Source organism: Peromyscus eremicus, chromosome 8b (assembly GCF_949786415.1).
Source record: "Peromyscus eremicus chromosome 8b, PerEre_H2_v1, whole genome shotgun sequence".
Classification (NCBI taxonomy): Eukaryota; Metazoa; Chordata; class Mammalia; order Rodentia; family Cricetidae; genus Peromyscus; species Peromyscus eremicus.
Genome location: NC_081424.1, coordinates 44,994,472 through 45,015,662, shown reverse-complemented (window position 1 = coordinate 45,015,662; position 21,191 = coordinate 44,994,472). Strand labels below are relative to the sequence as shown.

The window sequence follows — 21,191 nt, the reverse complement described above, 5'->3', positions numbered from 1 at the left end:
CAGTCTACTATGAAATGTAGTCATACATAATGGTTGTCTAGGTTAAAGGGTCAAGGAATGAATGTACATTCTCCCTTATAAGCAAAAGCTATCTATGTTCTTAGCATCCATACTCAGCTATCTGCAGGTTCTGTTTGCATGTTTTTCTAAGAATACTAAAGTGGGCCTTGTGTGGGGGAGCACACTTTTAATCCTAGGACGTGGGAGGCAGAGGCAAGTGGGTCTTTGTGAGTTCGAGGCCAGGCTAATCTACATCATGAATTTGAGGTTATCCAGAATCACAAAACAAAAACAAAGAACCAAAGTTAATTTTACCAGAAAAACATAACACATAATGGAAAATGTAGCCCATGGCATTGGTAGATGGAGAAATGCATTTCAACATGTTTTCCCTTTGTCTTCTCTGCAGAGGACAGAAAGAGAAGACACTCGCATAAAGTGAAGCCCACTAGCGGGAAGGATAGCAGTAGCTGACGTCACCAAATGTCGACTCTCATTGGCCAACATTCTAGCAATGGAAACAGAGGCACCGCTCTTAAGGGGAAACATGCTCTTTCATGGACTAGGATTAATCACTCTTCAATAGAGGATCTCACCAGCAAAAGCTTCAAAAGTCCCAGCTGACACCTATTCAAAAGGGAAACAGGATCAAAAGCTATAAGAAAAGTAACCAGTGAAAAAAATTATTTGATAATGATCATAGAAGTTGTAAGACTGGTTCTATGCTGCAATTTACATCACACATTGAAAAAAAAACTCGTTTTTCAAAGGAAAAATAATATAAATCAAAATTACCAGCTATTTATTAAAAGCTTTCATTCTCTCCACTGTAAGATAATCTCACTTACTGTAGATTACTATGTAGTAAAACTTACCACAAAGAAATGCAAATAAATATGCTCAGAATGTGGCCATTTTTCAATGCACACAAAATACACACCCTTCAAAAAGGATTAATACCATCCGGAAAAAGGGAAGTAAGGAGAAATTGTGATTGTTTTCTGAATTTACATCTACATTTACTATTGAAAAATGATGTAGAGAGCTTCTATAAAACACCTTTTTAAAAAGTAGCTACAACTTTTGTTGCCGATTAATGGACCATATGCTTTCTTTCATGGAGGTATGTATGTAACATACTGGATTCTCAAGAGATACCCAAGTGCTTGAATTTGCTTCTAGGAGCCTATGAGTGTATTTTTGCTTTTCAATACTGTATCCATTTTTCCAATTGTTTTCTATCATAAGTGAAAGGTATTTCTAATAAAAGTTTGCACACATCTGAGGCATCATATTTTAGTAAGATGTTCTCATTCTTTTTTTTAAACCTTTAGAGCTATACATCTGAAAGTATATCCATCTGTGTTTATTATAGGAATGAAAATATTAACTCCCCAAAACATTTTTTAACTAAAAATGAGAGTTAAAAATACAGGTTGGATGCTGTGAGGACACAATTGAGTGCAGAGCTACTCCCAAAGAACAGCTAAAAAAAAAAAAAAAAAAAAAAAAAAGCTTTGTTATTATCCTAATTATAATTCAATGGGAAGATCATGAAGGCCCTTCTTAGTATTGAAAAGCACTTCTGTAAACAATTCAACTCTGTATATGGAATACTAAGTATTGCTAAGAAATTACTGATACTTTAAAAATGGCTTATTAATTACAAAAGTGTTCATGTCAACTGTCATAACAGTAAAATTTACGTAGCTTAAATATAAAAATGTCAGCAGTAACTCTTACCTGCAGATCCCTCCACATGCCTGCTTTAGAAGTAAGGCAGACTGGTCAGTCAAAGCAGCATGTTGCAAACTTTCCCTATAAACCAAATCTACCACCTGCTGCCTGATTTTGGAAGAGAAGTTTTATTGAAACATATTCCCCCTTTATAAACTGTCTATGGCACATTTTGTGTTGCATGCAGACAGAGTTAGTATTTATTACAAAGACCATGTGTCCCCCCACTCCACCATACTAGTTAGCCCTCTACAGCAGCTGCAGCTGCCTCCTGAAGTAGAGACAGATATTACTTTTAGTATGTGTGTACAACGCACACATACACAGACTTAGTAATTACTAGTGAACATATTGAGTTGACTGTGGAGAGTTCTTCATGTTCCCTTTGTCTTAATTTGGTAAACTGTACACTGAATACTGTCTCATTTCTGGGCTCCAGATAAACATCATGATGCTGACTGGTTTTGTTAATATGTTGTATTTTGAATTATTCTGCAACTTCTCACATATAGTAACACTGATAACTTTTTGCACATGTAATATTCATATATATTACTTAAAGAATGAAATGTGGAGGCCGGGTAACAGTGGTGCACACCTTTAATCCCAGCACTCGAGAGGCAGAGGCAGGCAGATCTCTGTGAGTTTGAGGCCAGCCTGGTCCACAGAACGAGATCCAGGACAGGAACCAAAGCTACACAGAGAAACCCTGTCTCAAAAAAAACAGGAAAAAAAAAAAAAGAATGAAATGTAAAAACTTAGATTTTAATGTTGAATAAAAAGATGCCTACAGGTAGCATGAAATCAGGTGAAAAAACATATATATACATATACACATGTGACAGGGACTCTAAGCTTTTAAACATAAGAATTATTTAAACAATGAAAAGAATGTTCTAGGTTAAGCACTCACTAAACATAATCACAATGCCCATTGTGGAACACTGAGCAATAGCCAATGTTACCAATTGTGTCCCCATCTACAAGCATCTCTTAAACTTGCTTTCCACTCATAGCCAGAAAAAAAAAAGACATGTGGTAAGCAGAATTAGTACCACAATTTCTTTAAAATAAAAACAAGGAAAACTAAAACTTAAAGCAATCAGAATTACTAAATCTGAAACTGGATGACTGCCATGTATCTAAACTCTACAAAATATTAAAATGGAAAACACATGCAGATATTCCTACTTTGCCTTTTTTCCTACAAGAGGTTCAGAGTACCTTTACAGGAAATCGAACTCAGAAGGCATCACATCGTCATTTCTGTAAATAATCTAGCTTACATGTGTCTACGGGAAGGGGTGCTTCAAGTACTTTCTGGCAATCTTATATGACTACAATTTTCTTAATCCTTATAAAAAGTCAACATTTTAAGAGGGAGGGAACAGAGCCATGTGTAGCAGCACAAGCACACTTCAGCGTAGAAAACATGAGGCAGAGGCAGGAGGATTTGGTTCAAGGGCAGGTGGCCTAGGCTACCTGGCACCCCACCCAATTTAAAACAAGACAAAAATTACATCAATGATTACTCTGGTTGCTCCCTCAGAAGCTTCATAGCATATATTGGGCTCAAGCTCTATCTTAATAAAGGTATTCAAACCCAAAAGGTAGCGCAGGGTGAAACTTACAGGTTAAATCAAAGCTAGTCCCTTAATCTGCAGTCCCACAATGCTAAATGTAGATATTCTGAGGATGCTAAGTGCCAATCAGGTCAGAGAACGCTTATTAAAGTACCGTTAAAAAAAATCAATACTAACAGTCTGATAACAAACTGTCCTTTTGTAAATAATGTGCCTCTTCCATTGCATTCCATTAAAGCCAAATTAACTGCACACCCACCAAAGATTACCTTCTACTTAATGCTACCCTGTAGTCCAGTTATACATACACATGTACAGTAAAAGTAATTAGCTTTCCAAGTTACTCTATTGTTACCAAATTTAGAACTAATTCTATACCAGCAATTCAAGAAAGACAGTCTCCATACTAAACAGCAAAACCACGAGGTCTACTGGTGCACACCTTTAATCCCAGCACTTTTAAGCAGAGGCAGACAGGTCTTTGAGTTCTAGCCACCCAACATAGGGAGTTTCAAGCTAGTCAGAGTTACATAGTGAGACTCAGCCTCAAAAGAAAGAAAAAAATGTGTAATTAGGAACTTACTGTTTTTAAAGTAAATTTACGTCTCAATTAATACCCAGAAAGAAGCAAGGCAAGCTTTACTAAATGTACTAAAATGTTCAATGTATCTGTCAAGTCAGGATCCAGCATAATGCTGGCTAGACTCACATGCACCTTCCTGATCTTTTCTGCAAACACTTCTGCATCTACTAAGGATTATGAATGTATTCAGGGGACACAAAACAAGGCAAGCCACAACAGGATGGAGTCAAATTCTTCATCCTGTGTGACAGGCTAACCTGATCACTATAGGCAAACACAGTCCAAAGAACCTCAAGCCTTCCACAGAGAAAGAAACCACAGCACCACGGTGCAAGGTGGACTCTTCAAAACCACCATCTCCAATTCCTCACTCACAGCCAAGGGAAGCACTACACTGAGATTTCAGTTCACCTAACATACAACAGCAGTCTTAAGACTGAGCACTAATCTAATAACAAGGTAATCCTTCCAGAATTTATTTTACTCCTTTAGAATAACAATAGTAATTTTAAAAAGAATTATGCTAAAACTCAAATGGGAAACAGAGACTATCAGAAAAAATACACCATTTTACTTAGAGCACACTAGCTTTATAAAGCACAGACTTGATTTTCCCATATTTAATAGTTTTTTTTCAAGTCCATATACTTTCATGTTTTATTTCTCATCACACACACACACACACACACACACACACACACACACACAAACAACAACAACAAAAAAAAACCTCACTGCAAATCTGTTTCTAGATAGCTCAACTTCTTGCTTCTTTATGAAGTGTGCTAAGAACCATGCCTTACAGCAAACATGGACTTGCTCTTCTGTTTACGCCAAGTGCTCTTTAACAGGGAGCAGACTTGAGATGTGAGTGTGTGTGGCGTTGCTTACTTTTCCTCCACAGCTCCGTTCCCAATGACAAGAGCCCCCTTAGGAATAAACACAACCCTGCAAAGGGAAGACAGGATGGAAGTGTGGCTATTTGTCAACTAGTTCATTTCAACTAGTTCATTTCATTATTTCAAACCAAGAGTCTTTCCCAAATCTTTGTTTCAGTAGTATAATTATGTTATGAAAAATAACATTAACAAGTAGGGAAGCCGAACATTCTAATGCTATCTTAAAAGTATAAAATCATTACATATCAGTTTATTAAGTACTATGTGTAAGAACTTTTATGTATGCTATTTATCTCTCATATTTATTTGCAATTGTGTGAATTTACAGTTGAGAAGAGTACAGCCATTTAAAAGGCAGAACTGGGCTGGACACATGGCTCACAGATTAGGAGTACTAGCTGCTCTTCCAGACTTGGGTTCAGTTCCGCCTACACAGTGGCTCACACTGTCTGCCTGCCTCTTCTGGCCTGCAGGCATGCAAACAGTGCACAAACAGAAGTAGGCAAACATCCACATCCATCAAACATTACAACAAGGGGCAAAATTAAAGCAAGACCCAGGTATTTTCAAGAACTTCTTTTCCAAAGATTGTATCAGCTACAGAACTGATGAAACGGAGGCTGTTCTAAGGTCTGGCACTGAGCTGTTTCTCACAAAGCATTTGAGGAACCCACGAGTATAGAACCTGAAAATCAAAACGACAGAGAACTCTCGTAATAATGGCAGTCACCAGCGAACACTCAACAAACAGCTCTGCAACCTTAACAGCTACATGTTTACTTGTTCCGAACCCTGACAATCTCAGGAGGTGGGTTACTGACTCCTTTCTAACTAACAGAAAGCTGAAGCTAAGGAGAGTGATTTGCAACCAGATACACCAGAAGCAGGTGCCTGGAGCTGTCACACTGACTGAAAAGCTGATACTGACATTTAGTAGGTGAGAACCAGTTTTAAATTTTCTCAGTGTCCTGAACAAACTCACAGAATTAAACTGTCCAGCCCACTACCAACTACTGAGAAACACCAAACGAATCCCAAATGTTAAACAGCTTTTCATCACTCTACATCATCAATTATAAAACTCACAATATCTATCTTAGTTTCATTTAAACATAAAACTAGATCAAATTCTCATGCTAAAAGCAGCAGCCCAGACTGCCTTCTCAGAACGGCACTGCAGTAAAGTAGAAAGTGACATAATTTCCAACTCAACATTCATCCTTTTCTGTTCTGTAATTCCCTGGGCACTTTCATCCTGACTCACTCCCCGAGATTTCATAGAAAGCAGCCACGCCCCTCTCCAGTGCCCATTCTGACACATCTCTTTGGGGTCCATGTTACTACCTCCATGATTATGGTAACCCATGAAGTTCCCCTTGTTCTTTCATCCACGATACTGTTGCCTGACAAAACAAATGCACATGAACCACACTTTCTTCCTGTCAAATACTTTAAATGACTGCTGGTGCAAAAGCACCTCCAGGCTAAAATTCTATTGGCTTAGTGTGTGTGTGTGTGTGTGTGTGTGTGTGTGTGTGTGTGTATACACATTATGTGGTGTGTGCAGGTTCACATGTGTGTCCACACATACAGCCTCTAGGCCAACCTCAAAAGCCGTCCACCTTGTTTTTTGAGACAGTGTCTCTCACTGGAACCTGAACTTCATCCACTTTCCTAGGCTGCCCAGTTACCTCCCCAGCACTAGAACGCCAAGAACACACCACTGTTCCTGGCTTATACATGGGCTTTTATGCTGGCAGAGCAGTCTCTTTACTGGCGGAGTTATCTTCCCAGCCCTCTCATTAGCTTGTTTCTACTCTCGACTCAATTAGGATCATTATTCCAATCAGAAGTTTTCCCCAACATTCCCTCAATCTGCTATCATTTCCTATACCATGGTTACGCCCACAGTTTTCCCTGTCACAACTTTTCTAAATCTTCATACTATCACTGTGCATCCTTATCACTGTGTAGAAATGGTGATCAAGGGCTAGGAATTTAATCTAGAATCTAACTCTCCAAAGACAGTGAATCTCTATACAGATTTCTAACTGCAAGGTTTGACTAGTTCCGGCCCTTTGATTAGAACTAGAAGCCTTTAGGAGGGCCATATATTCATTTCTTTTGAATTACTCGCCTAGACACACAGGAATCTGAAATCACAGAACTGCCTTTGAACGAACCAACACAACACCTTAATTTTAAAGAGAAAGACAAATTCCTTGTTGAAAAACAGGCAAGAATGGGGTTGAGAGATGGCTCAGCTGTTGGGAGCACTAGCTGAGGACCGAGGTTCAATTCCCAGCACCCACGTGGCAGCTCACAACTCCAGTTCCAAGGGATCTGACACCCTCACACAGACATACATGCAGGCAAAACACCAATGCACATTAAAAATAAGAATAAATAAATCATTAAAAAAATGTTGAAAAAAGAAAACAGGCAAGAACTGGAGCTCAGACCACACAGTCTACCATCCAATATTTGTTTAAGGCTTTGTTAAGTCTTATTAAATGGGCTTCCAAATACAGACACCATTCTGTAACCCTGTATGCAAGACTTTACCTCATCAAAACAGACTGCCCAGTACCTTGAACTGTGCACGAGTCACGAATACAAAAAAGGAGGTTATCTGAGTTTCCTCTCTTGTTGCACATTCAGTAAATATGAAGCTCTATTTTTCCTTAGTCCTTTAAATCGTAACAATAAAATGCCCCAATTTTAATCCCCTCACTGTTCATAGATAAAATTTTATGTTAAAATATGATCAAGGCCATGATAACTGACAATGAAGCAACTACACTTGTGACCAAGAGTCTAGAAAAGACAGCAGCACTATGGGTTAAAATGCTCCATTCTTTAGCATGGCCTCCCTTTCCAAACTTTCTATCTAGATTACTCATAAAAATCAAATGTTATTTATTTCCCTGTGGCAAATAATGGAAGACAAATTATATCACTATTACATGACCTGCTACATAAGATTGTGTTTTCCTGTTTCTTATCAGTAAACACATGGCAACCTCAAGTCCTCTTCAGAGACCAAGAAGGTTGATGAAACAAAATGGTATCATCCATCATGTGTTGAACATTAATGCAATAAATAGATTAGCTATTTTGCCTGAATATTGGTTAGCTATTCATTAAGGATTCAATTTTCACTACCCTTAGATGTAACCATTAGATACCAGATATGGTTTGCTCGATCAGCCTTTTGGACCTGTTTTGCTTTCAACTCCATGTAAGCCAGTCAACTCAGGCTACACTGCCACCGTTTATGTATTCCATTAACAAACAGGCTATGCTTGCATTTGGAATCCATAAAGCCCAATCCCACTTAAGAAAGTATATATATATATATATATATTTAATCAAAGGATATTTGATTTAAAAGTATTCTTCTTCCCTAAAACACCTTTTTGGGAAAACATAGTCTAGAGAATAAAAGTCTAAAATGACAGTGCACAGAAGGCCTGGAAGAAACCAGTTAGAAGAGGAAACCAGAACAAACACGATAATAGGCGGGCCTGTAACAAACATGCGAGTTAAACCAATACGGAGTTCTAAAATTAGAATGCATACACTTAGATATCTGTCCAGTTTCAAAAAAAAAAATAGCAGAACAAAACACTTAATATACGTGTTAAACTTGTAAAAAGGCCTCTGTTGTTTTCTATACATCAGAACCACAACAAACAAAGCTCTAGGCTCATCTGGTACTTTCCCCTCACAGGAGGAATGACTGGGGGTTGGGGGGAGGGGGGGAGTGCTGCCAGGCAAGCCAGTTTGCCAATCTAGAGTGTGGGAGCAAAGCTCTAAAAGAGAAAAGCAGCAGAGACCCGGTAAAGAGCTCTCAGGATTTCATTCTCAATACAGCAAGGAGTTCTGAAGAAAAGGACAGGGTCACTGTAACCACAGGATCACTTTGACTCCCTAATATTTAACTCTAAGGAGATATATACGCCCAGATGCTCATGGGAGTGATCATTTTGGACACCTGATCCTTTGAACTAGCGATTACCACAGGCCCAGCATGTTAATTGTTCTGTTGGCTCCACTTGCTAATTATGTAAATTGGAGTTTAAGGTATTTGTAAGACAAATAACTGCAACTGCTTTACAAAGTCGGTCTTGCTGGTGGCACATATAATTAAATATCAAAAGGCTGTTAAAAAGTTATATAATAAAACTGTTGAGGCCAGAGAAAACAGGAAGAAAAAAAATTCTTCAAGAGGAAATAAAAATAATCTAAAAGTAACTGATTAAATTCATTTCCTCCCTCCCTTCGGTCACATAACAGAATTCTTTTGCTGGAGGGAAAAATATTTCAGTTCCAAACAGTCCTTCTAGAACAATGCCCTGTGGTCCTGAAACTATATTTCCCTGAACACTGAGAAAATTAACTATTCCTATCTTTGCAAGACTAAAATAGGATGTCTTTGTAAAAATAAAAACATCCAAGCAATTGAAGTCAAAGGATATTCTAGTCTCAACAGTTTAGCCATCTGGCCAAGAGCAGTCTGTGCACGCTGCAGAAACCACCAACTTGAGGCTTTACCGTTAGAGACAGGCCAAAGCTATGCACTACCCTGAAAGCCCATCATGATTGCAAGATAGCATCCTCAGAGTTAAACGTGAGGCATATTCTGACGCCATAAAGGACACCTTTGAAATGTCTGAAAAGATCATAAGTGAAATTCCTGCCTCATGTTTAAATCAAATGCTGAAAAACCTGACCTGTAAATAGAATAAGCCCAGCCCCTCCCCCCACCGCCCCCCCACCCTTTCTCTTGTCAATAATAACGTCCAGTGAGATCACCGGGGGCTGGCTGGTTTATTACCGGCACAGCATCTCAATAATGGGCTAGCCAGGTATGTTTAAATGTCAGAGTGAAAGCAATCACACATTTTATTTAAAGTTAAACAGCATAAAAGAGGAAGTGGGAAAGTCTTCATTGTTCAGACCAAAAAGATGTTCTTGAAAAAATTCTTGTGAAGAATCTGAAAGATGCCTATGCCAAAGCTATACAATTCACATACAATCAGGAAAAAACAAAAAACAAAAAAAAAAAAACATGATTTCTCTACATGTTAATGTACTTCGTAGCTTTTGCCACACAACAAAAGGAAAAGTCTGTCACCACAGGACATTTATGTCTATGTATTTTCCAAAACAAGGCCCTGAAATCTCTAGAAATACCAGCCCAATTTGATAAGGTGTCACAGCTTCATGTTTTTATCTGGGTGGACATGTGGAAAACAAATCAAATTCAAATCCCGCTTCTAATTCATGCGACTGCTAGACAGTTAAGTTTCAACACCCACTATAAACAGCATGTAACAAGCAGCTGCCGGTGCACTGGACTCAGGCTACTTTGGTCTTTGAACTTTACCTGTCGGCACTGGGCATTATTCCCCTAATACACGCACTTGTATTCCCCTCAGGATCTTAGAGCCATCCAAAAAAAAAAAAAAAAAAGCAGTTACTACAACAAACTTTAGACTGATGTTTTGATTCATGTTGAGGAACTGCTGAGAGCCCGGAGCCATCCTTCTTACAGCATACCACCTAAACACAGCTATAATAAATAAGGGAAAGCGAGCACCACATGATTTCTTATAATACAGACCCGAAGAGGAAATACAGGATTAATGAGCAATACAGAAGGGCTGGGGATGATAAAGCAAGCAAACAAAAACATTTCTTTTCCTTTTTTCTTTCTTTTTTTCTTTTCTTTTCTTTTTTTTTTTTAATTCAAGAAAGGATACAGTCTTAAAGCACCAGTCTGAGTTCCTACTGCCAGGATCTTCTGTACGGGATCAAAGGCCAGGGCTGAGGGCTGATAGGGGAATCCATGGCGAACAGTCTGGGGATGCACAGTGACATCACAGGAACCAAGGCAGCAGGCAAAATCCGAAAACAGAACAGCCCACAGGGGCATTAGACTTGGAACCAACTACACTTGACACAATGCACACACAGGGACTTATCACTTTAAGGGGGAGCTGGGGGTTGGAGGGTGGAGTCTATCCTAAGGATCACAGAGCCAGAAGCACAAATCTACTTAAACTCCTGCTTTGCTACAATGCTGGTAACTCCACAGAGGACAATTTCCTATGAATAGCGGATACTATTCTGTTTGACGACACGTTACTCAAGTCTATAGTGGTTCAAAATTCTGTAAAATCCTTGCAAAAAAAAGGTGATTCGTGTTGCATTTGAAGAGCAATCACCCAAATCGTAGCTTTATTTGAATGCTAAAGGGAGGGATTTCTAAGGAAAAGTTGTCACGAAACTAATTTGAAGGGTTTAGTCAAAGAAGCATCAACCTCAATATCAACATCTGCAATTCTAAGAATGGAAATAGGGTGCAAAAATAATCTTGTAATTTCCTATTAAGTCTGGAATAATTTTAGGACATAAGAACAAAAATTGTACTCAGGCTTGTAAGCCCCCGACACAAGAAGGACGGAATGGCTATCTAGGAGGCAGGCACGTCTGGATACGGAGGCTCGAGTGCTTTTCTCATTGAGCATCTGCGAATTAATCCGCTGCATCATTCTTTCTGAATTACAGGACCCTGTGGCAATCACCGTGCCATTCACAGCCAAAAAATCTCCGCACTAACTTTTTAACCGAACAAGCTACTTCAGGTGGTGAGCCGCTCGCCCGCATTCTAAAAAGTGATGCGCAAAAAGATCTGGTTGAACAGGTTTGCCTTGCCCACAAACGGCGTTCATCACACACTGCTGGAAAATTTCGACGTCAGTGGAAGATAATAAAATATGCGCGAATATAAAAGTATTCCCAGACCATTGTTACCAGTGTCTGGATGGGAATTAAAAAACAAGGGAGTATGCCTGGGTTGCCTTCAAACGATTGCTTTTTATGAAAAGGGAAAGACATCGACTACAAGAAGTGGGGGATCTGTCCAAAATCCCCTGGCAAGGCACGTCTGTCAAGGGTGGGGGGCGCCTTCCTGGAGCTCTGAGCTCTATTGGCGCGCTCTGCCCTCGCGCTCCCAGGTACTGCCCAGCGGCCCCCTCAAACGACCCCAATCTTCCCAAGACAGCTCGGCGGGGGGGCGGGCTGCGCGCTCCCTTCACCTTGCACAGTTGGAAGTGTTCGGACTGGAGCGTCTCCTGGATCTCGGGTTCCCGGTTCCCCGGCGGGTGCTGCTGCTGTTGCTGCTGTTGCGAGGCCGAGGACGAGCCTGCGGTCAGGCCGTCCAGCACCTTCCTGATGTTGAATTTCCTCATGGTCTCGCTGCCCAAGGGGGGTCCTGTCTCCTCGAGGCCCCGGCGAGCGGAGGCACCGGGTGGGAAGGAGTCCGAGCAGCTGAAGCCCAGCGGCGGCTTCGATCGCGGAGTGCGAAGGAGCGGAGAGCAGGAGATAATCCCAACAGGAAGGGCTGCGACGACGGGCGCGCGGCGGCGGCGGCGGCGAGCCCTCTTCCTCCGAGGCCGCCGCGGCTGCAGTGGCGCCCGACGCCGCCTCCTCACCTGGTGGCGGCCGGGCTCCCGCCGTCCCGCGCCGCTGCCGCCGCATCCATGGCCCCGCGGCCCCGCAGTCCCTCGGCGCGTCCCGGGCTCGGCCTCCCGCTCAGCGCAGCCGCCCGGCCCGCATGGCCCGGGTACCCAGAGCCGGTCCCCGAACCCGCCTGCCGCTCTCTTTCCCGGCCGCCCGGACGCTCGCTGTCACCTCCCGGAAGCCTCGGTCCCCCGGCCCCCAACGCCCGGCCGAGCAGGCGGCGAGCCGCGGTTCCAGCGCCGGCCGCGGCGGTGGCGGCAGCTGGGCCTCCGCGGAGCGGGCTGCCCGGTGCGCATGCGCGCCGCCACCCCCGCCCCCGGCCCGCGGCTTAAATCATCCTCCGCCGCCGCCGCTGCCGAGGGCCGGGGCAGCAGCTGGCTGGCGGACCCGCGGGCTCCGAGGCCCGCACCTCCAGTCCTGTCACTCAAGCTCCCGCTGTGTGCTTTCAGGTGGCTTTGTACCCTGGGCTCGCCACGGAGCGTCCAGGCAACGATTATGTCAGTGGCGAGATGACAGCTAGGAGACACCCAAAGGGAGAAGCCCAGCCTCCTTCATGAAGGTGTTGCTGGAGGTAAAATGAGGGGGGCGGGTGGTGGCTAGACTGGGATCGGTCCCCCTAAGGGGGAGAATTCCATCGCCCCGACCTAGGTCACCCACCACCCCGAATCTGTTCGGCAGGCGGAGTGGGTGGCGGCCAGCACTCCTCGCCACTCCTTGTTACAAAGTCCTGTCTACCGGCCAGTTTAATTTGCCAACCGACAGCCCCCTGGAGCCTCTCTGATCGTCAGACCGGAGAGGGAGGTGAAATTTTTGCTCAGATCGGCCCGCCAATGTTCCTGCGTGTCTTCCCGAGTGCTAAGAGACGAGAGGAGTGGTTCAAGTTTGCAGCGGTGGAGAGAAATTGGTGCTGGGGGCGGAGAGAGGAATTTTTCTGCCCAGTGCTTTCTACAAGCAGAGGTGGTGGGGGTGGATAATCAGAAGGAGAGGAACACAGGAAGACCTTCTGTAGAGTCAAGGGTCTCAGCGAAAGGCCAATCTTAGGCTGACTAAGACCCCCGCCCCGACCAGGAAAAAAACAAAAACAAAAAAAACAAAAACACAAATGCTACCAGGGTTTGTTAGTTCCGCACCAAAATCAGAAGCGCCTCCCTTTGCCTTGTGATTGGCTACTTTCTCCCATTCAGGACAGTCTCCTCACCGCATTGGCCTATGAGCAGATAGAACCTGCCTTCAAGAATAGTCAGCAAACCAATTAGGTTTGGGTCTCAGGGAATTTCGGGAAGTGTAGTTTTCTGGAGTTCTGTGGTCCAAGAAGATGCCTTCCACTTGGAACTTCTAAAACTTTGCTTTGTAGTTTCATACTTGTTGAAAGAGGAAGTTAATTCACCAAAGGGAGGGAACGGAATAAAACAAATTTGAAGACTTTCCTAAACTAGTTCTGAGTGGCTCTACGCTTTTGGTTTTTGTTTTGTTCTGTTTTGTTTGGGATGGGGGTGGGGAGTTGATGTTGTTTTCTGAAACACATTTTGTCCAGTTTGACACATTATATTGGGCACAAAGGGCTTAAAAACGCAATACTTCTCTTCAACAAATTTGTTGCTGTGTCAAGGGGACGACCTCACATAACCAAATGTAAAATCAAAATCGTATGAGTTCAGCGGTGGAGGGCTGAGGAGGGGCATTGAATTAATCAGGGAAGGCCTGGAAATGGGGATAGCCATCTTATGCTGAGCAGGCAGTGATCCAAGGAATCAAGGAGAGGAGAACGTCCCAAGGGTGATGCAAAGGAGACTTTTAAAAATTGAACTACCTCCATAGTTTTCTTAAAAGTCCAAATGATCCTACAGAACAGGTAAATCACACCCTTAAATTTTATGATATGCTTGCCCACCTAGGTTTAGAATAAAATTGTCGATAAGAATCATCACTGAATTACAAAACTCAAGGGAGATCACAATTTTCTGTCCAGGGGCCCTGTGATGTAGCAAAAGATTTCTGGCTTCCATATGCCTGACAGAAGTTCCAATCCAGCCCTTGGTCATCTCTGCAAAGTTGGGCAAATTTATTTATTTACCTCAGAAACAAATTCATCATGTGAGTTACTTCATGTGTAGAAATGAGATCAATCGCCTAAATAGGGGTGGGGAAGAACAAAAATGTTAGGGCTACATTGCTGAGCCCACTGTTGCTCTCCAAGAATGTTAATTTCTTGGTCCATCAGGGTCTCTGAGATGGAAACCTGAGGTCACCAGGTTAGGTCAGGCCCCTGTTTTTGCTGTAGAGTTATTGCTTTACCTTAGCAATCTCATCAGATTCTGAATTCATCCTGCCATTCCCACAACACCAGTCCAGAAGAGTCCTAGAATTGAAGGTGAGTGTAGATCTGTTTTATGATATTACAGGACAGTGGAACATATCCAGAAATCCATTTAGTAAGAAATATTGGGGCATTTAAATGGTTAGTGTTATAATAACAAAGATAAAATGATGTGTCCTCAGACTCCTTTTCTTTCTGTTTTACATTATGTTTATTTTCTCTGTGTGTGTATTTTGGGGTGAGGTGGGTACCCACATACACAGAACATGGACTAAGTAGTTGGAGGACAATCTTCTGGGGTTGGTTCACTCTTCCACTTTGTGGGTCTGGGGATGGGTTGACCTTGGGTTGTGACTTGACGGCATGCACCTTCAACTACTGCACCATCTTGCCAGCTCCTACTGGGACTTCTTATAAATCAATTTCAACTGATGGCTGTTTTAAAAAATTAAGATTGAAAATTTTAATAAATAAGTGTAAAATTTATGAAAGTATGAAAATTTAGCCTAGACTAAGACTTTAGTTGTTGTTGTTTGTTTTTTACCCTTTTTTGGGGGCCTGCCACCTAGCTCCCAAATAAATCACTCACAGAGGCTTATTCTAAATTATGAATGCGCGCGGCCTTGGCTTGGCTTAGTTTCTGGCCAGCTTTCCTTAACTTATTCTGACTACCTTTTGCCTCTGGGCTTTTCCCATTCTCTAACTTCTGTAAATCTTACTCTTACTCCATGGCTAGCTGGTTGTGTAGCTGGGTGGCTGGCCCCTGGAGTCCTCTCCCATCTCTCTTCCCAGATTTCTTCTTCTATTAACCTCTCTGCCTGCCAACCCCATTTATCCTTTCTCCTGCCTTGCTATTGGCTGTTCAACTCTTTATTAGACCATCAGGTGTTTTAGACAGGCACAGTAACGCAGCTTCACTGTGTTAAACAAATGCAACATAAAACAAAAGTATCACACCTTAAAATAATATTCTGCTACATTTAGTAATTTATAGTTTGGTTTAATTTTTAGCAGAAAGGATCTAATTTTACCTGTAGTAATTTCTCAGCAGAGTTTGTGTTTCGTCCTGATGAATGAATCAATATGTTGACTTCAAGCAGTTCAATAGCTCTATTAGGCCTTTGGGCAAATGATTGTCTCTTTCTCAAATGGAAATTTTTCTTACCTACTTATTGAGGAATGAACTAGAACCGGTTATTATATGTATAGCAGACCACTGCCAACTTACCAATAAGTGGATTGCATTTAGCTGAACCTGGGTGACAGTAGCAATACTGACAGGCTTGATACAAAGCAAAAAGAAATCTAAACACACACAAGAAAGAGAGTCTGTTACATTATGAAACATGGAATGCTAAATCCAGAAAGGTATACATTTCTGAACCTGCCAATCTTCGTTATCAGATTTAATATTCACCAGATTAATGGAGACTATGTACAGGGGCAGCTGAATGAAGGCTATATACAGAGGCAGCTTGGCATTGGTTGAGATAACCTTCAAGTACGTATTTTGTTTGTTTGTTTGTTTATTGGCAGACTTTCTGGAAAGTGAGTGACATCTGCATCACTGACTAACATTCATTTTTATTGACTTAACTTCAGTTTATGAAGTCCCAAAGGGTTATAAGTGTGACAGTAACTGATTCACAGCGTGTTTTAACAGAGTATTGAATTTAAATTATTTACCAGTTGCAGCATAGATGTTAATTAGTTCAGACTTCCTTTTTTGGAAAGTGTTTCCTAGATCTTGTCAAGACAATGAGCCCTGAGTGACTGTTTTTAGTCAGGGAATACTGTTCCCAGCTCACAGAATCAGAGGTGAGAATCTGAAACCAACCCAAGCCCAGGAATAAAAATTCTGGGAATTTGGAATTGAATTATGACGCTCCCAGGTGGGCTGAATTTTGGAGTCATATAGAGGTGAGGCTGGGTGGTTTACTTTGCTTCGCGTATAGAGAAGCTTTGAATGACCGTGCCATATGAGTCTGAGGAGCAGCAACTATCACACCATTGACTCCAGGCAGGCAGGAAACAGCATCTCCATTCCCAACGTGCCACTCACTTCCCAGCTGTCGTCCTTATACCACCGTCTACTTACGACACATCCCTTCCTCTTTTGTGGAAATTAGCTAAGTGGATTTGTTCAAGTATTTTAACAGAAATTTAGCCTCCATCTACCTCCCTGAATGAAGGAATGCAGGGCTGTGTAGCCGTCTTCCACTGTCCAGTTTTACATTCTCCTGTCACTTCTCTCTACCGTTCAAAGGCTACTGCAATGATCCTTGGTAATTTGGGCCAGAGGGGTTAAAAGCGGTAGCAATGCAAACCGTCAGTCACATTCTGAATTGCATTTTAATAGCGGTACCAAGGGGATTTGCTGATGGCAGGGGAGGGAGGAAGAAAAGGAGCCAGACGCCCACCTCAAATTTCAGCCCGAGAACTGCAAAGGTTGATACTGTACTGCATCATTTCCACAGTCATGACTCATGGGTAGGTAATTTCCAGTCACCGTTTATACCTGCATGGACTCCACAAGCACGATCAGCTAAGTAAACAAGCCTTGCCTGACAGCAACAAGCAGGATCTACTACATTGTGATCTTTGTCCAGCTTTAACTTTTCCAGAAAAACAGATCAGACAGATGTTAAGTCAGACTAAATAAAACCACACACTAGCTTTGCCACTTCTATGGTTTTTAAGTTGTGGGATTTTTTGTTTTTGTTTTTGTTTTTTGTTTGGGTTTTTTTTTTTTTTGTAAGATATCATTAAACCATAAGCAAAAATTATCCAGTAAGGTCAAATGAAGAGAACATTCCAGAAGTGAAAACGGAGACTAGCAGAACCAAGTGTAGGCAAGCTATGTGGCATTTACCTAAGGTGTGAAAGAACAATCTTGTCAAATTCCTTCAAGTATTTCAAATGCTATTTCTACAAAAGGAATCGTTTTTGATAAGGAAACAAGTCGCTCACTATTTTTAATTAGAGTACCTTATTTTGGGATTTAAATGTTGTATTTTGAGCATTTTGCTAAATTTTTATCACCTTTGTTTTTAAATCACTTGTGAAAATTAGGTTTGTGGGTTGAAAACCTAGCAACAGCGTATTTTATGCAATTAGCTCCCTGTAAATATTTTGTGGTAGCGGAGTGAGCTCTGAACAGAAGTTTAATTTCATATTTTTCCCATGGCCCCACCCTTCCTGTCCACTTGAAGTTTATCCCACACTGAACCTCTTACCTCACACACCCAAAACAAAGAGATGCTGCTTGACAATGATGCTGTTGCTTGGGACAAAACCCACAGAAAAAGGAAGATGTCTCATGATTAGACTTCGAGTCACATCTGGGCATTGTGGCCTCTCCCGCTGATGTTGGATACCCTGGAGCCCTGTGCCCCTCACGTGGCCTCTGCAACCCCTCACAACTCCTCCATCCCTTCGTGGCCTTGTATAATACCTTAAGAGTCCTCTCACGTGGCCACTGATGCTCCCGTGCCTCTCATGTGCCTCTCACATGCTCCCGGGCCTGACTCTCACAGGTATCCTTCAAACACCCCACCTGTCAGGGGTCTCTCGTGCCCCTCTCATGTGTCTCTTCACAGACCTCCATCCAGACTCTTCTATAGCTCCCGTGCAGCCTTCCGTGCCTCAGCTCCCATGGCCGCTCATGCAGCCCTCATGTGCCTCTCTCTCTCTCCCAGTTCACATGCCTCTCAGATGACTCTCGCTGGCCTCTGCCCTACCTCGCAGAATCGCTCACGTGCCTCACACATGCCTCAGCTGCTCAGCCTTGAGCGAGGAAGGATGAGAGGTTGTCATGCCTTTGATCTGTCCAGGAAGGACCCAAAGAGCATCATCTGCTGAGGTACTGCATACCTGAGGCTTTCAGGCCGTCCTGAAAAATCAGACTTGCAAACAAAAACTATTACTAATTGAATCATTGAGCATCAACCTGTGTACTCTTAAAAAGAAAAAAAATCCCTTAGACTCAATCGAGTATATTAAATGTGAATCTGACGTCATTACCAAGGTCTACCTCCCTCACAACCTGCCCCTGCCCCACCCCAATTTAATTACCACACAAAATATGTCCTCTATCTAGCAAACAGGGCACTAAGTGCCAGCTCACTAACAGAAAACTGACCACCTTTCCCCCTGACAGGGCCCTCTAGCAGGTAGCATCAACCTGCCTCCCACTTAGGCTCTGGGACTCTATACAGACTAGTGTCACAAGTCTTAGTCACCTGACTGTTGGCTTTTAGATGCCAAGTCACATTTCTTTCTGGTTAACTCTTGAAACAATTCAAGGAAATAAAAACAAAAAAAAAAAAAAAAAAGAAAAAAGAAAAAAATACCTTAACGGAGGGACAGTAGGAACATTCCTCTCTCCCAGAACCCATCAGAGCAAAGACAGAGAGAACAGTATTAAGAATGAAAACATGTATAGGATCTAAGAGCCTCCCAGGGGCATAATACAAAGGATGGAAAAGATTCTTCGCTCCTATCCATGGGCTGGAGTTCATAGGATCTAGCATGGAGTCCTAATTTCAGAATGGACTCCTTGATGTGTTTTTAGTAAACACCCCTTGCTTTGCCCAACAATAGTGGACCTACAGGCTCGCAATTGGAATATTTACTTCTCTACCTCTAGGTCCATCATCTTCCACTCTGGGGTACATTTCTGGTCTAATGCCCATGTTAATTCCACTGTATTATTTGTATTTTCCAATTTTCTTACTCTCAGTCCTGCCCTCAGTGGCTACCACACTGTTCTTGGTTCTGTGACAAATGACACAAAGTAAGTTGTGGCCGGTGGCGGGTGGGTGGGAGGGGAGAGGTGAGGGGTGGGGTGGGGTGGGGGGCATGCAAGTTTTAGTGCAAAATCTTAAGTAACCTGCTAGCATGCCAATAAAATGAAACATCATTAAAATGAATATTAACTGTACACCTGGTTAAAAACCAGGCATGGTTATAGTCAGTCAAAAATCCTGACTATACCCATGATGAAACTGGACCTTTTTATTCCTAGCACTACAACACAGGCACACACACACACACACACACACACACACACACACACACACCAAAAACAAACAAACAAAAATCTATTTCTCAACATCTTGGAGAACAGTTTAGATATTTCCTGTAATTTTAAAGTTATCTTTGAAGTAAGATTAAACACTTGGGCATAGGGGGAAACAATCCCAAGAATTCTCTTTACACCATATATTTATTAATCTTCCCATTGCAGTCATGGTAGTTTTTCAAATATTCTTTGTCAGAAAGCCAAGCTTTTGTTGAACGACTTGCTCACTGTTTATAAATGTCCCCTCATTCCATCCCCTGGACGTCTCTGCTCTTTAAATTTTTTAAGATTGTTGTGAAATATTTTTTTTTGTACACTGTGAAGATGTGTCTTTGCCAAGGTGCCTTCTGATTTGTTTAATAAACAACTGAATGGCCAATATCTAGGTAGGAAGAGGTTAAGCAGGACTTCCTGGCAGAGAGAGAGAGAGAGAGAGAGAGAGAGAGAGAGAGAGAGAGAGAGAGAGAGAGAGAGAGAGAGAGAGAGGTGTAGTCACAAGATTTCTCCTCTGGTCGGCCAAGCTCCAAAGTCCTATGGCCTGCTTTTCTCAGTTCTGCCTTGTCATCTTGCTTCCTCTGTGTCTGGATGATGACTCCTGACTCAACCCTTCCTCTTCCCAGAATTCTCCTTGTCTGCTCGCCCAGCCTACACTTCCTGCCTGGCTACTGGCCAATCAGTGTTTTATTAAAGGAGTGTACAAAAGCATTATCCCACAGCAAAGATGAGATGAATTGAGGCACAGGAGAGACACCAGAGGAGATGGAGAGGAAGCAGGAGGTGCAAGATGGAAGAGAGTTAAAATACAGATTAATATAAATGGGCTAATTTAAATTCTAAGAGCTAGTGGGACAAGCCTAAGCTGCTGGCCAAGCTTTTATAATTAATAAGAAGTCTCTATGTCGTTATTTGGGGCTGGCAGAGCAAGAGAAAGTCCATCTACATAATACATTATTTACTGTGTGTGTTGGGGGAGTAGAGGGACATGGGAAGCACTTTCCATGTCTGATGTTTGGAGGTCACAGGACAACCAGTAGTCCTGAGCTTCAGATTCAAGTGGCCAGGCTGGTCAGCCAGTGCTACAACTTGCTGAGCCATCTTGCTGGCCCTGCCTTTTCTGCTCTAGGTCCCGTGTTATGTAGTATCATTGACTCCACTAGCTAATATCCTCAGGTAATTAAGGCGCTAACAGGTGAATAGCCTGGAAATCCAAATGAAAGATAGTCTTTACAAAAGAGGGACAATGAACATGATTGTTTATCTGTTAGTAGTTTAGTTCAATTTGTCCTTCTTCCATAAATCATCCAGAAAGAAAAGAACTATGATTTTAAGAACACAAATGATGAAAGTCCCCAAAGTGAAGGAGATACCAGTAGTCAAATACCTGTACAATTTCCAAAGGGAAGACCTGGGGTCTGAGTCTTCCTGTTTATGTTTACAGCCAACAGGCTGATGCTTTGTG

At 42.3% G+C, this 21,191-nt stretch overlaps 1 protein-coding gene and 1 long non-coding RNA gene across 4 annotated transcripts in view; one reads left to right on the top strand and one right to left on the bottom strand.

Annotated features, from left to right (window-relative positions):
- Stxbp5 (syntaxin binding protein 5) overlaps window positions 1–12,195 on the bottom strand; it is a 135,606-nt gene extending 123,411 nt beyond the window's left edge. For all 3 annotated transcript variants that reach the window (XM_059272756.1, XM_059272757.1, XM_059272759.1), the window contains exons 1-2: window positions 11,909–12,195; window positions 10,571–10,668 (exon numbers count right to left, since the gene is read on the bottom strand). In XM_059272756.1, the coding sequence (XP_059128739.1) occupies window positions 10,571–10,668; window positions 11,909–12,061 (251 nt within the window). In that variant the 5' untranslated portion in view covers window positions 12,062–12,195. The remainder of the gene's footprint in view (window positions 1–10,570; window positions 10,669–11,908) is intronic.
- Window positions 12,196–12,646: 451 nt separating this feature from the next.
- On the top strand, window positions 12,647–13,764 carry LOC131918584 (uncharacterized). Its single transcript, XR_009381027.1, has 2 exons — window positions 12,647–12,903; window positions 13,011–13,764. It is a non-coding gene; the product is annotated as an uncharacterized LOC131918584 (long non-coding RNA).
- The last annotated feature ends 7,427 nt before the right edge of the window (window positions 13,765–21,191 follow it).